Source organism: Carassius auratus, chromosome 8 (assembly GCF_003368295.1).
Source record: "Carassius auratus strain Wakin chromosome 8, ASM336829v1, whole genome shotgun sequence".
Taxonomy (NCBI): Eukaryota; Metazoa; Chordata; class Actinopteri; order Cypriniformes; family Cyprinidae; genus Carassius; species Carassius auratus.
The window spans coordinates 3,503,455-3,525,843 of record NC_039250.1 but is presented as its reverse complement, the minus strand read 5'-3'; the positions used below and the strand labels follow the sequence as shown (position 1 = coordinate 3,525,843).

The 22,389-nt window shown below is 35.2% G+C and overlaps 1 protein-coding gene across 4 annotated transcripts in view; it reads left to right on the top strand.

The window, feature by feature from the left end:
• Window positions 1-2,141: 2,141 nt before the first annotated feature.
• LOC113106996 (GRIP1-associated protein 1-like) overlaps window positions 2,142-22,389 on the top strand; it is a 41,172-nt gene continuing 20,924 nt past the window's right edge. For 3 of the 4 annotated variants that reach the window (XR_003292608.1, XR_003292609.1, XM_026269107.1), the window contains exons 1-22: window positions 2,142-2,389; window positions 3,169-3,235; window positions 4,567-4,628; window positions 5,710-5,736; window positions 5,872-5,979; window positions 6,313-6,469; window positions 6,576-6,712; window positions 7,750-7,798; window positions 8,009-8,079; window positions 8,514-8,561; window positions 8,650-8,681; window positions 11,346-11,393; window positions 12,527-12,626; window positions 12,905-12,982; window positions 16,277-16,369; window positions 17,453-17,587; window positions 17,687-17,782; window positions 18,564-18,776; window positions 18,931-19,044; window positions 19,462-19,539; window positions 20,537-20,632; window positions 21,935-21,991. Coding sequence is in view for 2 of the 4 variants with exons in the window: in XM_026269107.1 (XP_026124892.1) it covers window positions 2,348-2,389; window positions 3,169-3,235; window positions 4,567-4,628; window positions 5,710-5,736; window positions 5,872-5,979; window positions 6,313-6,469; window positions 6,576-6,712; window positions 7,750-7,798; window positions 8,009-8,079; window positions 8,514-8,561; window positions 8,650-8,681; window positions 11,346-11,393; window positions 12,527-12,626; window positions 12,905-12,982; window positions 16,277-16,369; window positions 17,453-17,587; window positions 17,687-17,782; window positions 18,564-18,776; window positions 18,931-19,044; window positions 19,462-19,539; window positions 20,537-20,632; window positions 21,935-21,991 (1,908 nt within the window). In the remaining 2 variants the exon portion in view is untranslated. The remainder of the gene's footprint in view (window positions 2,390-3,168; window positions 3,236-4,566; window positions 4,629-5,709; window positions 5,737-5,871; window positions 5,980-6,312; window positions 6,470-6,575; window positions 6,713-7,749; window positions 7,799-8,008; window positions 8,080-8,513; window positions 8,562-8,649; window positions 8,682-11,345; window positions 11,394-12,526; window positions 12,627-12,904; window positions 12,983-16,276; window positions 16,370-17,452; window positions 17,588-17,686; window positions 17,783-18,563; window positions 18,777-18,930; window positions 19,045-19,461; window positions 19,540-20,536; window positions 20,633-21,934; window positions 21,992-22,389) is intronic. The other variant, XM_026269108.1, reaches the window with a different exon arrangement.

Sequence of the window (22,389 nt, the reverse complement as noted above, 5' to 3'; positions counted from 1 at the left end):
CAGTTCGGGAGTTCGTAGCGGGTTCGCGAATCATTTGAGTTAGATCGGGAGTTCAAAGCGGGTTCACGAATCATTTGAGTCAGTTTGGGGATCGCAAATCATTTGAATCAGTTCGGGAGCTCGGAGCAGGATCACGAATCACGAAAGATTCGCGCTCGTAAATTTTCAAATTGGCCATAACCTTTAATTTGTTGCTGCCAACAGGAAGGGGAAGCTTTCTTTTAGAGTGGCATTTGACACCCTATGCTACCCCTGTAGATCCGCCCCTTATTGTACTTTGTAAATAATACAACACTCAAAGCGTGCGCACAAAACGAAAAACCCTTCAAACTGTGCCTGAATACTGAACTAAGTTATGTTTTGTGTTAATACTGTCAAACACACAAGGTTAATGTATAGACTGTAAAAAACAGATGCATGTCTGTTTATTAGATGCGCGCAGGTCTTAAAGGGACAGTACTGAACATTCTGCCACTTCAATAAAAGGAAAAGTTTACCCTAAAATGTAATTTCTGTCATTGTTTATTCAATAACATGTTGTCCCAAACCTACAGTATATTAATTTATTTATTGTGCTGCACACAGAAGATATTTTGAAGAATCTGGATAACCAAACAGTTGCTGGTCCACATTAACTTTGATAGTAGGGGGAAAATACTCTGGAAGTCACTGTGAACCAGCAACTGTTAGATTTTCCACCTTCTTCAAAATAGAATTTATGTTTAGCAGAAGAAGAAAACTCATTCAGGTTTAAAATAACTTTTGAGTGAAGCTATAAAAAACAAAACACTAAACTTTTTTTTTTTTTTTTTGGGGGGGGGGGGGGGGGTAACTTATTCCTTTAATGTTAATAATACACCAAACAGAAAGAGATAAATCACTCAATGTTCGACTGAAAAACTTTAAAACAGTTGCTTTAATAGGATCAATGTATATTGTGTTTTATTTTTATTTGTTCATTAATTTTTTTGAATGCTCCTGCTAAATACTATTGTACCTGAAAATATAACACTGTTTATTTTTATTTGTGTATTATGTGTATTTGTAATGTGTATCTTAGTTATATACATATATATATATATATATATATATATATATATATATATATATATATATATATATATATATATATATATATATATATATATAACAAAGATAAAATAATGACAAAGTTTTTATCTTCTCCCACTTTGGCCTAAATATCCATACTTTTTTCATATTCTGTTAAATGTAACAAGCTTTGTCATCATTATAAGGATATTAGTTTGGCTGTGATGCTCAAACAGCTTGGAAAATAGAAAAACCAACATGACAAACAATCATGATAAAACCAATAAATCAAAAAAAAAGAAAGAATTTTTTTTTTTGACATTTTTGCCATATAACCCACCTGAAAAAACCAATACACCCTACCCATGCTGATTTGCTGCATGAGAAACATTTCTTATTATCAATATTGAAATTGATAATTTGCTTTTTCGTGTGTTGAAAGCATTTATTTGTAATAGAAATATATATATATAAAAAGTCATTTGTGTTGCTTGTTTTGCTAAGATATTTAACAGCAATTAAAAAAAAAGATGTTCACAAACAGCATGAATTTTCATGCCTTTTTAAATCAAATTACAGAATTACTGACTGGTAAATGGCTAACTCATGTGATACTGTGATGTTTCCAGAGTTACTGATGTTTATTCTGCAGATACAATAAAGTTCATTGACTTTATCAGAGTATCATGTGTTCCTTTTATCTGTTCCTACAACAGTAAGCAGTCATTTATGCTTTTCCACTTCCTTTTCAGTCACAGCCATGGTTCATCTGTCACACAAAATGTTAAGAAGTTGTTTGGGATTTAAGATATTTTTAGATAATATAACTAGGTCACATAAGAACACTAAAAAAAACTGCTATTGCTTTTAATACATACACGTGATATGGATGGTTTGTCACTGTAGATTGTCTGTGGTGACAAAACAGCATAAAATGCACTCATCTCAGTGAATGCTCGTTATGTGTCCTTAACTAATTTTTAACAAATTAGCATAGCTAGGTAGTCAGCTCAGATTTTTGAGCCACAGCCCATGTCATGTGCCACAACAACTACAGTAGTGAATATATTGTGTTAGTGCGCCATCTACAGGACAGGTGTAGACATGGGTATTACACATAGTGGGGTTTCTTTCAACAAGCTAAAGCATTTGGGGGACATCAGAAAGCTGCAGATTTAACCTTCTTCATTTTATCAGGATGGCAGTTAATTTCCTAATACAAGGTTGACAGAAAACACGATTATAGCAGATAGAGAGAGTTGGTATTCTGTCCAGCAGTGTTTTGCTGTTAGTGAAGATGGCGCAAGCACTGTCAGAAGAGGAGTTCCACCGTATGCAGGTACAAATCTCTTTATTTGCGCTTGGATTTGACATCAGATATAACCTGTCTGCACATATGATAAAGGTAATTTCGGGTGAGAATATGTGCAAATGTGTTTATTTTATAGCTGAAGCTGATGTCCATCTGGGCAGATTGGGACTCTGTTAGCTGTACCCGTTAGCCTGCAAGCTAACTGTTATAAGGCCGAAAATTATTTCAGTGGACAATTACGATGTTTTCCATTAATGTGTGTAAAAGTTACGTTAATAAAATGACCTTTTGTTGAAATGACATGGAATATAATCGCTATTTGGCGAGTTTGTGACGCATACTAAAGATGTGTTTAGTTAGCCTGTTAGCACGCTAACCTGTAATTACTAACCGTTAGCACACCAAACGGCTGATATTATTGCTTTTCTACACAATAAAAGGGTTTGTACGTTATACATTTAGTTCTTTAGGCGTATTTCGTGTGAATGCTAGGCTATTAAAATGCTTATTGCTGTTATTTTGCTTCAGCATCACCTTGTTTACAACTCCAGAATCATCTAACTTACTCTGTTTCATAGCAACCAGTCTATTTAATTAAATGTTTCCATTACGTAAATAAATTCTGAATACATTGTAAAACACCGTTTTAACATGATTCATAATATAAGAGACTGTGTGATGATTTGTTGTCTTTTTGGTCATTATTTCTTTTTTTTACAGTAATCGATTATATGTATATTAAAGATCTTGTTACCTCAAATAGTATGTTTTGCTATATTAATTGATATTTTAATGTATTTCATCAGGCTCAGCTCTTGGAGCTGAGAACACAGAACTACCAACTCTCTGATGAGCTGCGGAAAAATACTGCAGGTGAGTGAAGAATGCAAACCTACATCTTTACTTATTCAAAACACTGGCCAGTTTGTTTGCATCATTAACACAAGACTGTAATTTTATTGTTATTAAAAATCTGATGTCTTATCGCACCTATTCCACTGAACCTTACATTTTCTCTGCTTCATTTTGATATAGAATCTGTTGAATTCTGTATTCTTTCTAAAAGTTGTGAGGGTAGCTCTCCTGTTGGTAACCGAGAGCACAATGAAATGTACTATTTTTTTTATTTTAATAATTGAATATGCATTGGGGGAAGACATATAAAGATAGATGTTCTAATTCTGTCAGTCAAAACGGAGTTGTCTGAGGGCCTGGGGCCGGTTGCACCAGTTGTGTGTAACTCAGAACTTGGTCTAGTTCAAACATCATTGGGCATTAAGTCAAAATGTATGAACTTATAAATATTGAACTTAGTGTGAAAATGTGACCTAATATATGAGACAAAATATTTACAGAAGCTTAGAATACATCAGTGAGTTCAAGTTTGCTTATAAACCCCAATCCTGTGTAAAATTAAAATGAATGCATTATTTTAAAACACAGTTTGTATTGCATTATTAATATATAAACATTTAAAATATTTATTTAAATGCATGTCATGTGACCATGTGATAAGTGTACCATGAACATGCAAATGTGTTGTTCAGTTATTTACATATCAACTTGAGAAAATTCTTCAAATGAAATATTTTAGCCTTTAGATACAGGTGCATTTAAAAAAAAAGATTATTTTTTTAAAAATTATTTCAAAGAGTTAAACTTTCATATAATCTACATTTTTTACATGTAATGTAAAACATTTCATAAGTTTTCATTTCGATGATTAGAGCCCACAGCTCATGAAAGTCGAAAATCCAGTATCTTAAAATATTAGAATATTTACATTTGAGTTTCATTAAATGTCAATCCCTACAGTTTAAATTATGGGTATCACTTGTTCTTTGAAACCATAATAATGGGGAAGACTGCTAATTTGGCAATGGTCCAGAAGACAATCATTGACACCCTCCACAAAGAGGGTAAGTCACAGAAAATCTTTACTTAAAGGGGAGGCTGTTCACAGAGTGCTGTATCAAAGCATTTTAAATTCAAAGTTGAATTGGGTAGGAAAAGGTGCTCAAGCAACAGGGATTTTTTTTGATACATCTGTATATGAATTCAGACATTTTAACAAAATGCATAAAACATTTCAGCTTGTGCAGCTGTTTGTCAAAGATCACAAATCCATGTATTTGTGTATCATTGCATAAAGTGAGTTTAGTGTTTTGTTTTTAGTTATTCTGTAACTTTATTCTGTGATACAGAACTCAACAGTGTCCGTCAGAAGACCTCGAACCTGGAGAAAGAATATGTCAAAGCGCAGAAGGTAGTGGCTTTCCTTGGTTTTTCAGCAGGTCATTACCTTGAGATAGAGGTCAAGCTTTACTGCTGGCCTTCTGAATTTGCTTTGTGTGCTGTTCTCCTGCCTTCTGCTTTAAGGGGCTGGGTGTAATTGACTGTTCTGTCTGTTCCTTTTTTTCTCCTAATGTTTCTTTTTCTTACTTTCCTACAGTAAACTAGACGGTTTGCATGCATTGCAACACAAAGTCACTAGTCTTGCACTGGTCATGTTGTAAGGCAATGTAATACATTGTGTATGACTCAGCATTGCCAAACCACTCAGAAGTCTGCACGAATTGGCCCTATGACGCAGTTTGCTAAAAAAATAGTTCTGTTCGGTTGAACCATTTTGCACAGTTCATCTTTAAAGCAATAGTTCACCCAAAAAAAAAAAAAAAAAAAGTACTCACCTCAGGCCATCTAAGATATAGATGAGCTTGTTTGCTCATTAGAACAGATTTGGAGAGATTTATCATTACATCAGTTATTCCTCAGTGGATCCTCTGCAGTAAATGGGTCCCGTCAGAATGACAGTCCAAAACAGCTGATAAAATACAAAAATAATCAATTAATGTCGCAAGAAGAGAAAAGCTCTGTGTTTGTAAGAAACAAATCCATCGTAAAGATGTTTGTAACTTAAAACTTCTGCTAATATATGAATCCTTTATCCATAATATTGCTTTCTCTGGCGAAAATGTCTGAATCAGGAGAGAAAAATGTACAGATCAAGCACCATTTACAAGCAAGAGCAGTCCAAGACATTTCTAAACCAACATCTCCTTGGATTTTCATGAGAGGACTATAGTGGATGGGCTTTTTTGCTGGAGGAAGCGGACTGGAGATTACTTGTGGATTATTGTGATATTTTTAGCAGCTGTTTGGACTCTCGTTCTGACGGCACCCATTCACTGGAGAGGATTAATTTGTGAGCAAGTGAAATAATGCTAAATTATGCCAAATCTGTTCTGATGAAGAAATCAAATCTGGTTGGTGGTATTTTATGATTGATAATATTTTAGTTAACAATTTAGTTTAGATAATGTTTTCTTTTTCATTTTCATCCTCAGGCCTTGAACAAGAGCAAGAAAGCACAGGTGAGATATCTCCATATATTAGTGTTTGTTTTTTTTTCTAAATGTAACTATTAATACATATGTAATATGATATACTGAGTGGTATGGGAAAAATCTCTGTCTTGTAACCATGCTGTATTATTCTCTCGTTTCCAGGAGGTAGATGCCTTACTCAGTGAGAATAAAATGCTTCAGGGCAAGTTACACAGTCAGGAAGATGACTTCAGACTGCAGAACAGCACCCTCATGCAAGAGCTGTCCAAGGTGCTGAGCACACACACAATATTTAACCCCTGTCATGACCATGAGCATGTGACCCAGCCACTTCATGCACAAGTATATTAGAAATCAAAGAAGTATGAGAATATAAATGTATTTCATGTCACTTTAGCAATTTAATTTGTTCTTCCTGAATAAACACATTAATTAAAAAAAAAAAACGTACTGTAAGCACTAGAACAAAAGTTGCTTGATGTCATTTTTGTTGAGCAGAAGGACAGTATACCTTTGTTTCCATTATATTTTGTCACACCAAAATCAAATGAGTTTTTAATTTTTTTTTTTTTACGTTTTCTGATCTTTTGCCCTATGTTTTAGTTATGTTCCCAGATCGAGCAATTAGAATTAGAGAATCGGAGACTGAGGGAGGGTCAAGGGCTGGAAGGACCCGCCTCTAGCCCCGCCTCTGGTCCAGTGGATGCTGAACTCCTCCGTCTACAGGCTGAAAACTCCGCCCTGCAGAAGAAATTAAGAGGTAAGAGAAGCTTATACATATAGTCCTTATCTGTTTTTCCTCACAAACCTTAGTCTAAGAATTCAGAAGTGAGCTTGACTATAGTGTTCTCTGTGCATCTACACAGCTCTTCAAGAATGTGCAGATGTTAATGATGGAAAAGCAGCTCTCATCGATGGATCAGCCGGCACTAATGGTGTCAAGTCAGATGCCAGCTTTTACAGTGATGACCCTTCAGCCTCAGGAAATGATCAGATTGATCAGGTAACCGATAATGGGTTTAAGTCTCACCAGGGTTGGGTTGCTGTATCGTAAAGTGGAGGCTCAGAGTGAAAATCCAATGTAATGAAATGACTGCAGCTTCAGCTGGTATAACAATTACACCATGTGCAGGAATACCAGCACTCTCAGATGACAATCGATGAAGCCATCTATACTGCAGTGGAGTGTGACTGTCATGCATCTCCTGGTGTATGTGTTAAGTTTGGTGAACAGTTGGATATTCCTAAGCGACTTTCTAAAAATACAAGTAAACAAGATCGTTTACTCAGACAGAGTATCCTAACAGTAGAGTTTCAGAGTAAATCAATTATTCAGCTATGCAGTGGCACACTGTTGATCTGGAGGAGTTTGCTGCAGTTCTCAGAGGTCATGTTTAATGCAGGGGTCACAGCTGCTGGATGAACTGTGGCCAGACACAGCAGAGACACCACCATCAGCTTTTTCTGTGAGATCAGCCCAGTAAAGGGAATATAAGGACAGTGAGTCTAGTGTTTGACTACCACATCCCATTCATTAGCATTCCCAAAATTTGTTCAAATGAGGGCTGTAGCTAATCAGTTATTCTTTATATAGTTTCTTCTTTTTTTTTTTAAACATTCCCAATGCCATAATATGTGCAATTTTTTGAAATTGAAACAGAATATCCAGCGGGAAATAATCATCATGATTGGATGACAAAAAAAAAAAAAAAAGTAGGTTATGATGTTAGTGGTTAATATTATTTCCAAGCCTGATGTACTTGCCTTAAATCAGCAAAATACTTGTTAATGAGAAAGTCTAATAAAACATTAAGAAAGCTTTAGAACAACTTCTGAATCATTCACAAGAAGTCCAGGAACATTCATTTAAGCTGTAAATTGGGTCGATTTGTGTCTATATACATAGTCAGCTTTCATAAATTGCTTTCCTTTCAACATCCACTAATTTCTGTATTTACTGGGGGTTTATATATAAAGCCACTTTGTACAAACCAAACCAAACCGTTTTTTATTCAAGTGTTGTTTTTTTTTTGTCTGAAGGCCGAAGTGCAAAGCGTCAAACCGGAACAGCGAGATAATGAACTGAGCGGTGAGTACATCTTTCTGACAACTTCCTTTTAAAGTTTTGACCTTATCAAACTGGCTGAAGAGTTAACAGCGTAGAACCAGAGAGGGTTTTGTTCTGGATCTTCAAATAGCAGCACAATGGTTTGACTTTGACTGAGCATCGGTTGAGCACTTCTCAAACTCAGTATTTTCGAGGTCGTGTGCATTAATATCTGTTAACGCTGGGTTTCAGAGGTGGCATTAAAGCTTCAAACGGAAATGGAGGAGAAATGCTTACTGAGGGAACAACTCCAGACACTAGAGGTAAAAACATCAGTTTTACCCAGGAAAGCAGGAAACAGACAAAAGGACAAATGCTAGGATTCATTTTGCTGATGAGTGTGTATTTTTACCCTGTGTGCTAATTTTGGATGCCTTCATGCTCACCTTGCTCCAGAGAATACTTTCATATCTATGATTAAACTGGCATTTTGCAGGTCTAAATATTTGTTAATTTTTCTACGGTTGATATATAATTTGCTTATTAAAAGTAACTTATTAAAAAAAAATTTTTTTGTCATTTTTGTATTTTCAATTGCTACATTAAATATTGTATTTTCAGTTGATTTTATATTTTTGTTTGATTCTGACTGGTTCACTTTTCAAAGACCAAACTGTATATATTTTTTATTTTAATGTTTATACATTTTTGAACCTCCATACAAAATACTTTTCTTATTGTTTGTTTTCTTTTTCAGATGTCCAAGCAGACAGAAATCACAAAACTACAAGAAGAAAATACTAAAGTAAGTGTCCCGTGTGTTTCAGCATGTGTGCTCAATGATAAAAATGCCAGTGGTAATGCCATGTTTTTAAAATGTTTTATTTTTTTAGTTATGCGATAAGTTGAAGAAAAAACAAGAGAGGTAAGTTGCTTTTATGCTTTTATTTTAATTATTTTTATCAAGCTCTTTCATATTATAGGTTTAGTTAACTTAAGTTCATGAAATTAAATGATCATTAGTCATTCAAAGATTTGTTTAAATGATATAAATGTGTATTTGCTTGATGCTGACGAGAAAGTATTATAATTTTTGCCTTTCTATTAGTAATAATATAAAATCAGTCGTTATAATACTTTTGTGTACATTAATTTCTTTAACCATTTTATCTGATTATTAAACAGACTTCTATCTGTATAAGACAGAACTGTTAATGGCAATGGTAAACCAGAGGGAGAATGTTAGCACTGTGTGCTCCAGCACTGCTGCTCTCAGCGTTGTCAAAATAAAAGTCTGGCGCGCCGTCAAAATAAATGTCCCGATTCGAACACATCGTCCAAGCAGGAAAACGTATTGGCCAATACCGATATTGGCAAAAATGTCAAATACTGGTCCACCACTAGTTCTAATGACCTTATTTATTTTTCAGACCACAAAATGAGAATTAAAAAACTCATCCTGCTTGCTTACATCCACTGAATCGCAATGAATAAAAGTGAAAGTGAAAGTGAAAGTGAAGTGACATTCAGCCAAGTATGGTGACCCATACTCAGAATTTGTGCTCTGCATTTAACCCATCCGAAATGCACACACACAGAGCAGTGAACACACACACACACACTGTGAGCACACACCCGGAGCAGTGGGCAGCCATTTATGCTGCGGCGCCCGGGGAGCAGTTGGGGGTTCGATGCCTTGCTCAAGGGCACCTAAGTCATGGTATTGAAGGTGGAGAGAGAACTGTTCATGCACTCCCCCCACCAACAATTCCGTCCGGCCCGAGACTAGAACTCACAACCCTTCGATTGGGAGTCCAACCCTCTAACCATTAGGCCACGACTTCCCCAATAGCGACCAACTTCAAGCAGAAAAAGAAGCAAAAGTATCACGCAGTGGTCTCAGTTGACCTATGCCATATTTTCCAAGTGTTTTGGAGGCATAAGATAAGGCTGTTCTATTTTTGATTTAAATTAGGCTATTATTTAGCAAAAATACTACTCTGTATCTCAACTGTGAGCTCAAAAAATCCAGGACACTAATGAGATATTCACCTCAGAGAAGAAAGTATCTGCATAATTTCCTAGGAGCTGTGCGTTACATTTTGATTAACCTTGATTTCCTGAAATGATGCTCTGGTGGGCTTTTGCTGAAATAAACTTCTGCATTAATACAGTTTCATGAACGTACAGTCTTGCACAGAAAGACCAATGGTCAAGGCCAAGACTTTCTCTAAATAATAATTTAAGTTTCAGTTCGATTTCTTTGTTCACCAGTATCATTAGCCCTCAGAGGACTTGAATGAGCGAATCGAATGGGATCATTTTATGGCTTTGAGGAGTAGCTGTTCACTGACTTTTTTGCATTTATCCTTTCATGGTCTGAAAAATAAGAAAGACGGTCCAAGGCATTAGAACAGCACCAGGGTGTTTCATTTATTTGTGAACTGTCCAGTTGAAGAGCATATACTTCTCACCCAACGCAGTATGAAACTTTTCAGTAACACTTTATTATAGGGACCAGTTCTCACTGTTAACTAGTTATTGTTAACATATTAGCTGTTTATTGGTACTTATAAACCATATGACCGTATTCTACATCCCTAATCCTAACCAATACCTAAATTTAACAACTACCTTGCTAACTGTTAATAAGAAGCAAATTAGGACTTTGACACAAAAGTTGTAGTCAATGGTTTGTTAATAAGAGAATTGTATCTTTAAAAAAAATTGTGAGCAACTTTTCTTTATGACCCAAAATTCACTTTATCAATTCAGAGACACACACGTCTATTTTTAGTTGTCAAAATATTTGTTAATGCTTTTCACATGACTTTTCTATAGTACTTTTAATTTCCTAAAGGCACACTCAAGTTTTTTTTTTTTTTTTGGTTTATGCTGTGTATGTTGTGATGGCCGAAGTGACAGTCGACATGATCTAGTGACATGAGCACAGCAAAACACAAGCTGTGGCAGAAATGTGCTATTCACAGCAAACTCAGCCATGTGAGTGTGCATCATCTTACACTTTATTATAATACAGCTTCATGGGAAATAACTGAGTGCACCTTTACACCTGTGCAAGACTACAGTTTGCGGTGATTAATCGAGGAAGACAGTGATGGAGTGATTTCATGCGAAACCTGCTGAGATATGGTAAAATGAAAGTTAAAGAAAGTATTAATGGACGATGTTACATTTGAACAAATGACCTCCTCAAGCACAAGATAAATGCCTTTCAGTCCTCCATTTAACTTGAGTCCTCTTTCTCTGCACAGTGGCTCTCAGCGAATCAGAATCTCTCTGTGTGATTACATCACCCCTCAGTGTTCCCTTCTAGGTATCGTGGTAACTCAGCTGTGGCTTAGAGACAGTCTCCGTGTCAGTGTAATGAGTCTGAACGTGAACTTGTTGTGCTGGCACTCACTGTAGACTGCTGTATCAGCACAGACTGCCTCCGATCCGCATCCCTCTGGTCAACACGGGCCTGTTTTCCCTGATCAGGAGATGCTGCCTGTTATTTATCACTGCTGTATGGTTTTTTTTTTTTAGGGCCAGTGAGGATTCAAGTCTCTTTATGCTTCTCTTACAGCTTCCAGCAGCTACAGGTTGAGAAGGAAGCACTTTACAATGACAGCAGGTGAGAAAGACTAACCCAGCAGAACAGTTACTTTATGATAAAGCTCAAGCAGCCTGGGTTCTTGAAATGTATTTACCATTTATTTTCTCAATGAAGAGTTTGAAGGCTTGCACCTGAAGATGAATAGCAATTTTTTAGCAATCTACTTGCCTATAAACCAGATTGGTGGATTTTGAATCAGGACTGTGAGTGGTGTACTTCTGTCTTTGGGGCACTAAATTGCGGAGCGTATGATACCTCTGAATGTTGCAAGTTTTAGTGACAAATTGCTAAAATCCTTCTTGGTTTTAAACTGAGCAGCTTTGGATCAAGCATTTGCAAAATAATAAATGTAAATCCAACTCTTTCTGCAGTCTCAGAACGGATCATACATGTTTCTGTCTGTTAAAGGAGTAGTCCACTCTCGCGCTCAACCTTAGATCATACGAGATGAATATGAATTTGTTTCTTCATTAGAACATATTAGGAGAAATGTAGGATTCCATCACTTGTTCACCAGTGGATCTTCTGGAGTGAATGGAGTCCAAACAGCTGTTTAAAACATCACAGTAGTCCATATGTAATCCACACAACTCTAGACCATCTCGTAAAGTGAAAAGCTGATTGTTTGTAAGGAACAAATCCATCATTAATGTGTTTTAACTTTAAATGACCATTTCTTGCCAAAATACAATTCTTACGGCACCCATTCACTGCAGAGGATCCATTAGTGAGCAAGTGAATAATGCTAAATTTCTTCAAATATGTTCAGATGAAGAAACTGGATTACATCTGCGATAACCTGAGGATGTATTTGGTCAATTAAAATTTTTGGGTGAACTATTTTTTTGAAGCACAATTCAATTAAAAAATGCAGCTGATAATCACTGTTATGGTTTCTGTAGAAACATAATTTATGATTTTACTCAGTCTTATTTTTCTGTGAAGTTTCTAATGCCATTTTACTTCTGGAACCCACCTCCATCTCTATATTACATGTGTTCCCATGATGTCATTTACACTCCCCCGTAATGTTTTTTCTGCTGAATTTGCCGTTTTATTTCAATATTCATCTCGTGATGCCTGGAAATGGACTCTACCGTACATTAGTCACATCAAACCCCTCATAGCATACGATGCGTTTGTTTCCACAGGACTAAAATTGATGAGATCCAACAGAGGAAAGAGGAGGAGCTCAAATCCATAAACCTTCGTATGCAGAAAGTGCAGACCGATTTAATGGCCGCTAACCAGGTGAGATCCGCTCAGGCCCACCCTGCCAAATCCCCTAATATTGAAGCCCATTTGTTGCACATCTCGCAGGGCGATCGATGGATGGCCACTAAGGGAGTATGATGATAAACATTTGCAAACCCTTGGGAGTGGGCTAAAGACAGCAGTCGGTGCCCTTCAGGATCAGACTCTGGCACTGAGGCACATCTGCAGAGATTAATGGACCGTGGACACACTGCTGCATCCATCACTGTCATACTAAAAATGCATTGAATCTTCCTGCCTGTGTGTGATTTCAGAACGTCGCTGAACTGAAGGAGCAGTTGCAGAGTAAACAGAAAGAGCACGAGATGGCCATCCATGCGCTCAAAGATCAGGTATTGCACAAGATTGGTTTAAAATGTGAAATATTCTGGACACCAGTCACTAAATTAAGCAAATTAGTGTAGTGTGGTCATGCAACCACGTTTAATATGTTTTAATATTGCATACTGCATAATATACAGTGCGGTATACAATACATACTGCAGGTTATGTTCCATTCCAGACATTGCCACAGGCACTAATAGGAAGAATACAGAAGATGAATAGTTGGTTAAAATGTTCATTTAGCATTTCTTTTAATGTTTATTCCATCACAGATGGTCGTTAGTGCATCTCCAGAGAATGAATCTGCAATTTCCGCATCTGCTGGTTCGCTGTTTACTAACAGGTTTATAAATGAAAGGAAGCCAGCAATTAATCCTCATAAATTGAGTAAGATTTAATTGATAATAGGTCCTACAGATTCAATTAAATAAACCGTAAAAGGCTCATGTGGGTGTTGTTATCGACGTGGAACACAATTACATTTTTATTGTTCCATTTACAAAATCTTTTTTTTTTTTTTTTTATTGCAGGATGTGGTTTTGTGATTATTTAGCTGTTATCATTTTCAGTGTTGTTGTAAAATGCTGTTTTTTTTGGTCTTAAGGTTAGTTTTTCAGTTCAACCAGAGAGGAAAACTCTGTTCTCATTTACTCACCATCACTGTATTCCAAACATGTATGACTTTCTTTCTTTTGTGAAACTCAACAGGAGAAGTTTGTCCTTGGTGTTTTTTCTCAGTACAATGAAAGTGAATGAGGACAGATGTATTTGAGCTCCAAAAATAACAAAACTGCAACATAAAACTGTTTCATAGGACTGTCATACTATATTCTGTTAGATCGGGTCCCCACACCAGATAATAATTAGGATCCAGCCCCGGACGCCAGATCCTGTCAGAAAATATCAGTTGTCTGGTATCCAAAAATACCCTAAATGAGTGTTTAACAGTCTTCTGTCAGTCAAGAAGTTGAGAAGAGCACAAACAGGAGATGAAGAGATGATGGTAAAAAAGTAACCAATCTTAGTTGCGTATGTCTCAGTGTTCAACTTTGTCTGACCAGCGCAAATTCAACATGTACTGTTAAACCAAAACTGCTTCAAAGCAACATTCCATAAACCTTGGGTTTCCATAAACATTCTCTCTTATATATCTATTCATACAGACAAAACAGATATTGAACAACAATGAGAATGCATAAACAAGGACAAATTAATAAGAAATATAAAATATGAAATATGGAAACCAATCAATAAACAATAAAAAAAAATACTCATGATATGAAATAAAATTGAATAATTATTAAAACCATGTGAATGACTAATGATATAAAAACTTGAAAATAAAAACACAGCACACACACAATTTACACGTGAGGATCTAAGGAGCCTTCAATTCTAAGTCTTCTCAAGTAATATCAAACTAAACCAATCTGTGATTTTATGTAAGTATTTCTTGAGTCGTAAACACATTTTTAGAGAATTTCTAGTTTTAATTGATAGTGAAACACTTTTTTACTGAAAATATATTAATGGACATTTTTAAAAAGGGTTTAAATCATATATTTATCATTAGATAAAAAAATTATATGATAATTATTATTATAGACATTAATATAATTATGTATATTTTTGTATGTTAGTTGCTTTAAAGACAAACTACTTTACTGTAAACCTGCAGTGCACTGTATTTGAATATTCCAATAAGTTAGCATTCATAGCATCATTTGCCAAAATTAAAAAGATTAACTATGAATTCAGAAGACTTAATTTTTTAAAATATATATATGTCAAGCATTTAAATAAGTTTTAGTTTTCAAGTTTGTTGGAACATAAATGTAAACTTAAATATTTATATAAAATAAATTCAATTTTATAAATAAAACTGAAAAAATAAAATATATAAAAAATAAGTAATAGTAGGGCTGCAAACACATAGCAACCAGCAACATTTGTGTTTGGTGTAAATGACACAGAACATCTAAAGTCTTACTTAATGTACTTGTGCATCATTGTGTCAGTGTTTTATTTGTAAGAATATATATATATATATATATATATATATATATATATATATATATATATATACATATATATATATATATATATATATTTCTGTAAATGGATCATTGTAAATAATACACATGGCACATTTTAAGAAAGTTTGTTTAAGTGAGTCAAATAGGTTTGGAGCAACATAAGGATGAGTAAACAGTGACTGAAAATTAATTTGTGGCTGAATTATCCCTTTAATATGAACCAGAAGACACACCAGTCTTCTGCTGATTGCAAACTCTTTGTGTTTAAGGAGAAGTTTGTGAAGTTTATAATTACCCAGAGAGCAGCCTGTTTAATTGAGCGTTTATGGATGATGGTGCTCAGGATCAGCTCAGTAATTAAGGATTAGTGGGGCTCAGTGCAGGTGGCTTAAGGGCACACGCACTCCGCCGGGGACCCTGAGGGAAGGGCTCTTATACTGCCCTCAGCCCTACTGCAGGTCCTGCCACCATAAATGTCTTTCACTTCCTTGGTGAGGTCACAAATCTTAATTAAGCAGTAAGCAGATAAGGATGAAGAAGTTTTTCCATTCAGAACTGCTTGACTGGGTCTCCTCTGTTTGATGTGGATTTTCTAACTTGGCATGTTTTCTTCTCTCTTCTTTTCACTTGTTTTGGGCGTTCTTTCTTAATCATCTCTTGCTCTGATTTTCCCTCTGGCTTTATTCTTCTTGTGTTCATCTTCTCCAACACTTCCCCTACAACCCCACACTGCCACTGGACATGTCTTCATTCATCAATCATATCTCACATTCCTTCTCTCTACATGTTCCCGTCCATGTATTCTTTTTGCTTTTTTTTTCTGTCATCTGTATTTTTTATTTTTTTTTCGAAAATATTTATATTTTGAATTTTGAATTTTTTTTATTAATCTTTTTTTTGCTTTATTTGCTTTTTTTTATTTTCTTTCATTCTTTTTTTTCATCTTTTTGTTGTTCTTTTCCTATTTTTGTTTCCATTTTGTTTTCTTCTGTATTTTTTTCCCCTCAAAATGTTTGTAATTTTCCCTTTTCATTGATTACATTTTTATAAAAAATATATATATATTTTTCATGTTTTTGTCCCATTTTCATATTTGTAATATTTTATTCTTTTAATTCATTCATTTCTTTTTCTTTTTGATTAATATCTTCTTCCTCTCATTTTACTTGATTCTTTTGTTCCTTGGTTTGGTGTTACTTTCTGCTATCTTGTCGTTCTTTCTCTCTGGGTCTTGTGGGCTGGTGTTGTGTTTGGGTGGAGCTGCAGGTAGCGTGTCAGAGCGCGATCAGTCAGGAGCAGGTGGAGGGCATGCTGAGTGAGAACGATGCTCTCAGGACAAATCTAGCAGCCCTAGAACAGGTACCTGACCATGATACAGTATCACGACCTTCATCAACCCCAGTTCCTGCATCATCATCTTCATTCAGTGACAGTGCCTGTTCTAACACACATGCTCTTTCATACACGCATACTAATGTCACTTTTATAAACTTTATTGACTTTATTTATTTACTTAAAACTGAAGAAATGGACAAATCACTCCCAATTCACAACAGTTTGTTTGATGCCATATTTTCTTTTACTCTCTTCTCAGAAGAATCGTCCGTATCTAAAAATAAATTCATGGATTTTCAGAAAGTTGCATGGTTTTGGGTTTTTTTAAGGTGTAGTTGTTACAGTGTAATTATACATTTATGGATGCAGTAATATTAATTAACATGTACTTAATATATTGTTAGGATTAGGGTTTGTTGTTACTTGGAAGTAATATGCATAATTTATTGTTATTACAATAATGCACCTTGAAATAAAGTGTTACCTTGTTTTGTTTTAAAATCTTGTTTTGTATGAATTTCTAATCGCAGTGTGATTAGTGTCTTTAATGCAAGTTTCTGTATGATAACTTAAAACTAAAGCTCAAAATTGCATATTTAATTTATTGCTCACAAGCCAAAATAATGATGCTTATTTATTTCAGAATGACTTACAATGAGTTTAAGTTATATATTTACATTAGTACATGCACTCCCTGGGAATCGAACCCGTTATCTTTTGTTAGCAATACCTAAATATTAATATTTAAATAGGTGTAAATAATTAAATTGACAACGTGTATAAAATATGAGACCAAAGTCCAAGAACACTCGAAGGCTGCAGTTTAAAAAAAAGTTTCTATTAATAATATACTGTATTTGTCTATATGTGTTTTTGTTTAGCCTTATTTCTTTTTGCATGTGCATATGTATGTTCACCCATTCATACATTAAATATGTGTATTGCATTATGCATGAAAGTTTATATTTAGCTTGAAAGCACTCATGGGTACATTTATTACTTTGTCTTCTGTTGGCATTTTCTCACTTCTGTACTGAATTCAGACTGAATAAGACTTAAATAATGTCCTGGGGTATATATGTCGAACTCTGTGTGTGTTTTTTACAGATCCAAACAGTAAAGACTCAGGAACAGAATTTGCTGAGAGAGCAAAATCTGGCATTAAATGCAGAGCTTCAGCAGAGACGCACAGATCAGGAGAGCTTCCTGGCGCAGAAAGATGATCTCAACTCACAGCTACAGGTTTTTTGGCACCTGTTAACTTTAAAAACCAAATTCAATGCATTTCAATGCATGTGTATTCAGAGCCTTCATAAAAGTCATTTGACTACTGTTGATCAGGAGTCGAACCGAGCGAACAGTCGACTTCTGGAGCAGCTCACTGAACTGGGTCTGGAAAAGGACAAGCTACAGCTGGAGTTAGAGGAGGCCAGAAAGGTGACGACACGCACAATTCTTCTTTTTACCTTCTCATTTTTTTACAATTCAGTCAGTTCCCACTGCAGAAGGTGAAAGTATTTTGACGTTTGCTGCACTCACTATCTCAATCTTTATTTAAGCTTCTTTAGTGAGCCAATTCACTACTCGTTCTTCTATCAGTTAATGCTCTGATCTTTTAACCATCATAATGACTTTATTAATGTAAAAGCTGCAATCGGATTTAGCCACAAACGAGCTCTGGAATATTCCAATTTTAAGTTTTTTTTTTATATATATATATATATATATATATATATATATATATATATATATATATATATATATATATATATATATATATATATATATATATTTTTTTTTTTTTTTCTTTTTTTTTCTAGAATCTATGATTTTTGCACCAAAACCAGTTTTTACAGTTTTACGTGATCATTTTCGTCCCTGACCTTTTGAATTAAACATGCTGTAGTAATGTAGACTATTCTGATATAACACACTTTTTAAATCCATATCAAATTCAGCACAAAAATAGAACCATGACATAACATTTTTTTAGTTTAAAGAAATGTTGGTGTTTTTTTTATAGTAATGCCTGTTTGGGGAAAATTAACTAATTCTTCAAAAAATATAATAAAATGAAAAAAAGATTTTGGGGTGCAACTTGACCGACAAAGCTTTAGGCAAGACAACAGGCTTAAAGGCAAGCTTGTCTCTAATGTTCTTTGCAATATAAACTAATAAATTGCGATAATGAGATCGGTCTAAACACCTGCTCTTTCAGACTGCGGATAAGCGTAAGGTCATGCTGGATGAACTGGCCATTGAGATGGCGCAGGAGAAGTCACGGCACAAAGAGGAGCTCAGCGACGTGCGCTTGCAGCATGAGAAGGAAGTGCTGAGCATCAGGGCCCGCTATGAGAAGGAGCTCCGCGGCCTCCACGAGGAGAAGAACCGCACAGAAGAGGAGATCCGCTCCCAGCTACGAGATGAGAGAGTAAGAACCTTTGTGCATTGTAGGTTGAGACGTGAACATTCAGCAAAGCACTTAACCTCAGGTTTCTCCAGGTGGATTGTGTCTGTACAGAGTGTACTTTGGAGAAAACCCATCTGCTAAATTTCTCCTCACAGTTGTGTTTCTTCTTTGTCAGGCTCGTACCAAAGAGCTACAGGGTCTTCAGCCATATGTGGAGGAGTTGAAAGCTCAGGTTCAGTCTATGGAGGGGACGAAGGGCTGGTTTGAGCGCAGACTCAAGGAAGCAGAGGTGCTGTGTGTTTACAGCCATGGAAACTGTCTTTAGTTGTTTACATCTGGCCACATCAGTATCATTCTGACCACATGATGTCAGTGTTGTTTTTGTCGTTACTGTGTTACAGTCTACACAGTGCCAAATGGCAAAGAGTATTTATAGTGGATGTGTTGTTAGAAATTGAGCCATTAATGTAAATCCTGTCAAAATGCACTTCTTTTCATCATTGGACAGTTTTATAGTCTGCAACTTTAAAGTTTGAAATCTAAAAGTAAAATACAAATTTCAAACTTGAAAGTAATAGTCTTTGAAACTCCAATATAAGAGCATTTCTAGCATATTTTGAACTATAAAATACTTTAGAAATGACACTCTCGGATGTCTGGGTGATTTATACTTGAGATTGATGTGATTTGTTTGTGGTTTGAGCAGGAGACCCTAGAAAAGAACAAACTGGAGCAGTCAGAAGAGATCCAGCGGTTACAGAAAGCTAACACACTCCAGCTGGAGGTAAACTTTTGGATGCGATCATAAAAACACATTTGGTGTTTGACAGCACTTAACAGAGTACAGTCAGCTAAAGAAGATGAAGTAATAAGCGGTAAAGCTATATTTAGCAGATCTTGTCTAAACAACACATTGGTGTCTTCATACATATTCAAGTCTAAGTAACACATCAGAATTCTGTCACGTCTCATTGAGTTGATGGATGATTGCTTGACATAGAATTTTACATAATGAGCTTAAATGACAATATGAAATGCATGAAATATGTTTACCATCCATAGGTGCTTAAAAGTAAAGAATTTCTCAATAAGGTCCTGGAAACCCAAGGTTAAATCTCATAGAATTACTTTGGTTTCAGTAGATGATTCATTTATGATTCTGCTGACCTGAGCCACATGGCCAGTCCATCTCTGGCCTGACATGATTTTATCCACCTAGATCATCAAAAGTTGGATATGATATTACCGTTTAATATTATTTTTAAAATGCCTGCACAGTCTTGGTTATGTCAGCACAAAACAAAAGTTTTTTTTCAGAAGCAGAGGAAGTTGTTTTGATGAAAGATTTTGAGAACAGAACTTTTCTTTTGTGCTGACATAACCAAACGGAATTGTTTTGTTCAGGCTGAAACTTTTTATATATATTTTAGTTTTAGTTTAAGGAAACAGAATGGCTGGAAAAAAGGGTCGACTTCATAGTTAATATATTAACCAGTAATATTATATCCTATGTTTCAATTCTGACAAATCTATGTACTAAAGAAGTAATTTCAGAACCCATCCACAGTACATTTAAATTAAAATTAAATTACATTTATGCACTTAGCAGACACTTTTATTCAAAGCGACTTACATTGCATTCAAGCTAACAATTTTCTTCTAACATGTGTTCCCTGGGATTCAAACCCCCAACCTTGCGCTTGCTAACGCAATGCTCTACCACTTGAGCTACAGAATCACTTGAATGAATTAAATTAATTTATCCTCTCGCCGTTTCTTAGGCTAAAGCTGCAGAGGTGGAGGCAGTCAAACAGCAAGTGACGGAGATGCAGAAAGAAAGAGAAGAACTCAACAACACGATCAGCAAACTCAAACAGGTGTGAGAACAGAGTTCTATGTGCTCTCCTAGTAGCTCTGGTGGAGCGTTTGTTCTTCAGTGTGATGAGAACCATGTGTTTTTAAGATGCTAAATAAGGCACAACTCAGATGGAGGATATTATGGGGGTGTGATTGCTGGAGCACACCAATAATTTCAAATGTGATTCAAGAACGATGCATGACTCAACAGTAGGATGAGGTTGTTTTTTGTGTGAGCATCTGGTGCCAAAATTGGGGTTTCCTTGTCTGATCTGAATATTTTAAGGATAGTTTGTTTGGACTTACTTTGTTCTGATGTTACTTGTGTCATGGTTGTTATTGGATATTAATACTCAATTTTTAACGCATCATAACCTACATTATACACTGCACAGATTTTTGTATTTCAAATAAATGCTGTTAATTTGAGCTGTATTAAAGATTATTCATCAAATAATCTTTAAAAAATGTATCACAGTTTCCAAATAATTTTTAAGAAGTGCATCTATTTTCAGTAATAAGAAATGCGTATTGAATGAGTATTAAATCGGCATATTAAAAACATTTCTGAAGGACCATGTGACACTGATACCTGGAGTAATGATGTAAAATCCAGCTTTCCACCACTGGAATAAATTACATTTATAATATATTAAAATGGAAATCGTTCATTTGAATTGTAAAAACATTTTGCAATATGGCTGTTTTCAATGATTTTTTTTAAATCAAATAAATGCAACTTGAGCATGTAAGACTTACTTAAAAAACATTAAAATATCTTATTGAACCTACACTTGTTAGCTGTAGTGTATATTCATAATTAAATTAGGGCTGTCAAATCAATGAATTTTGATTAATCGCATCCAGAATAAAGTTGCCGTTTATATACATACAGTACATATAAATATTTCTTAAATATGTACATGTATGTGTGTGTGTGTATTTATACATATAAATATACACAGTGTACACATGCATATAATTTAAACCAACCTTTTTGGTGTGATTAATTGATTTGATAGTCCTAATTTAAATGTTTGTAAATGATAAATATTAACCATAATAATAGCATAAAACATTATTTGCAAAACATTATTTCTGCAACAGAAGTTCCACTGTAAATAAAATGAAATGCACTTTTTAGCTTTCTACAGTTCTTCAGACATTGTTTGTATTATCTAAAATATGTAATAATGAAAGAGACTCAACTGTAACTGAAACATTTCAAACTAAACTGAAAAGTTATTTGAATATAATAACAATAGTTTTTAAAATAAAGATGGATTCGATGAACTCTAATGACCTTTGTGTGTGTATTTCAGGAGAATAAAGATACAGTGGATGGACAGAGAATCCTGGAGAAAAAAGGTAGTTCAGCGGTAAGTAGGCAAGCCAGCCAGGAGAAAGAGATGAGTCAGGGCTTTCCCTCTCTCCATTTCCCAGAAAGTGAATTAAAAGAGTCCCAGGCGATGGACAGGACACCTCTTTGCCCTACAGACCTGAAACCAGACCTCCCATTGACGAGGGTCGATCAGCTTTCATTAACGCTGAAGCCGTATCATCAATAGAATCTGGTTTGACAGTTCATTGATTGTGTGTGTGTTTGCAGCTCCTGAAGCTGTCCATACTTTTAGCTCAATAAAGTTTTGGTTATAGTTGTTCTATGGCGTTGTTTATTAGTAACACTGTTTATTAGGTTACAAATGCAGTCCCTCTGGGAACTTCCTTCCTACTCTAAGTAATTTTGGCCACAAAATGGATGAAATTTCATATATCT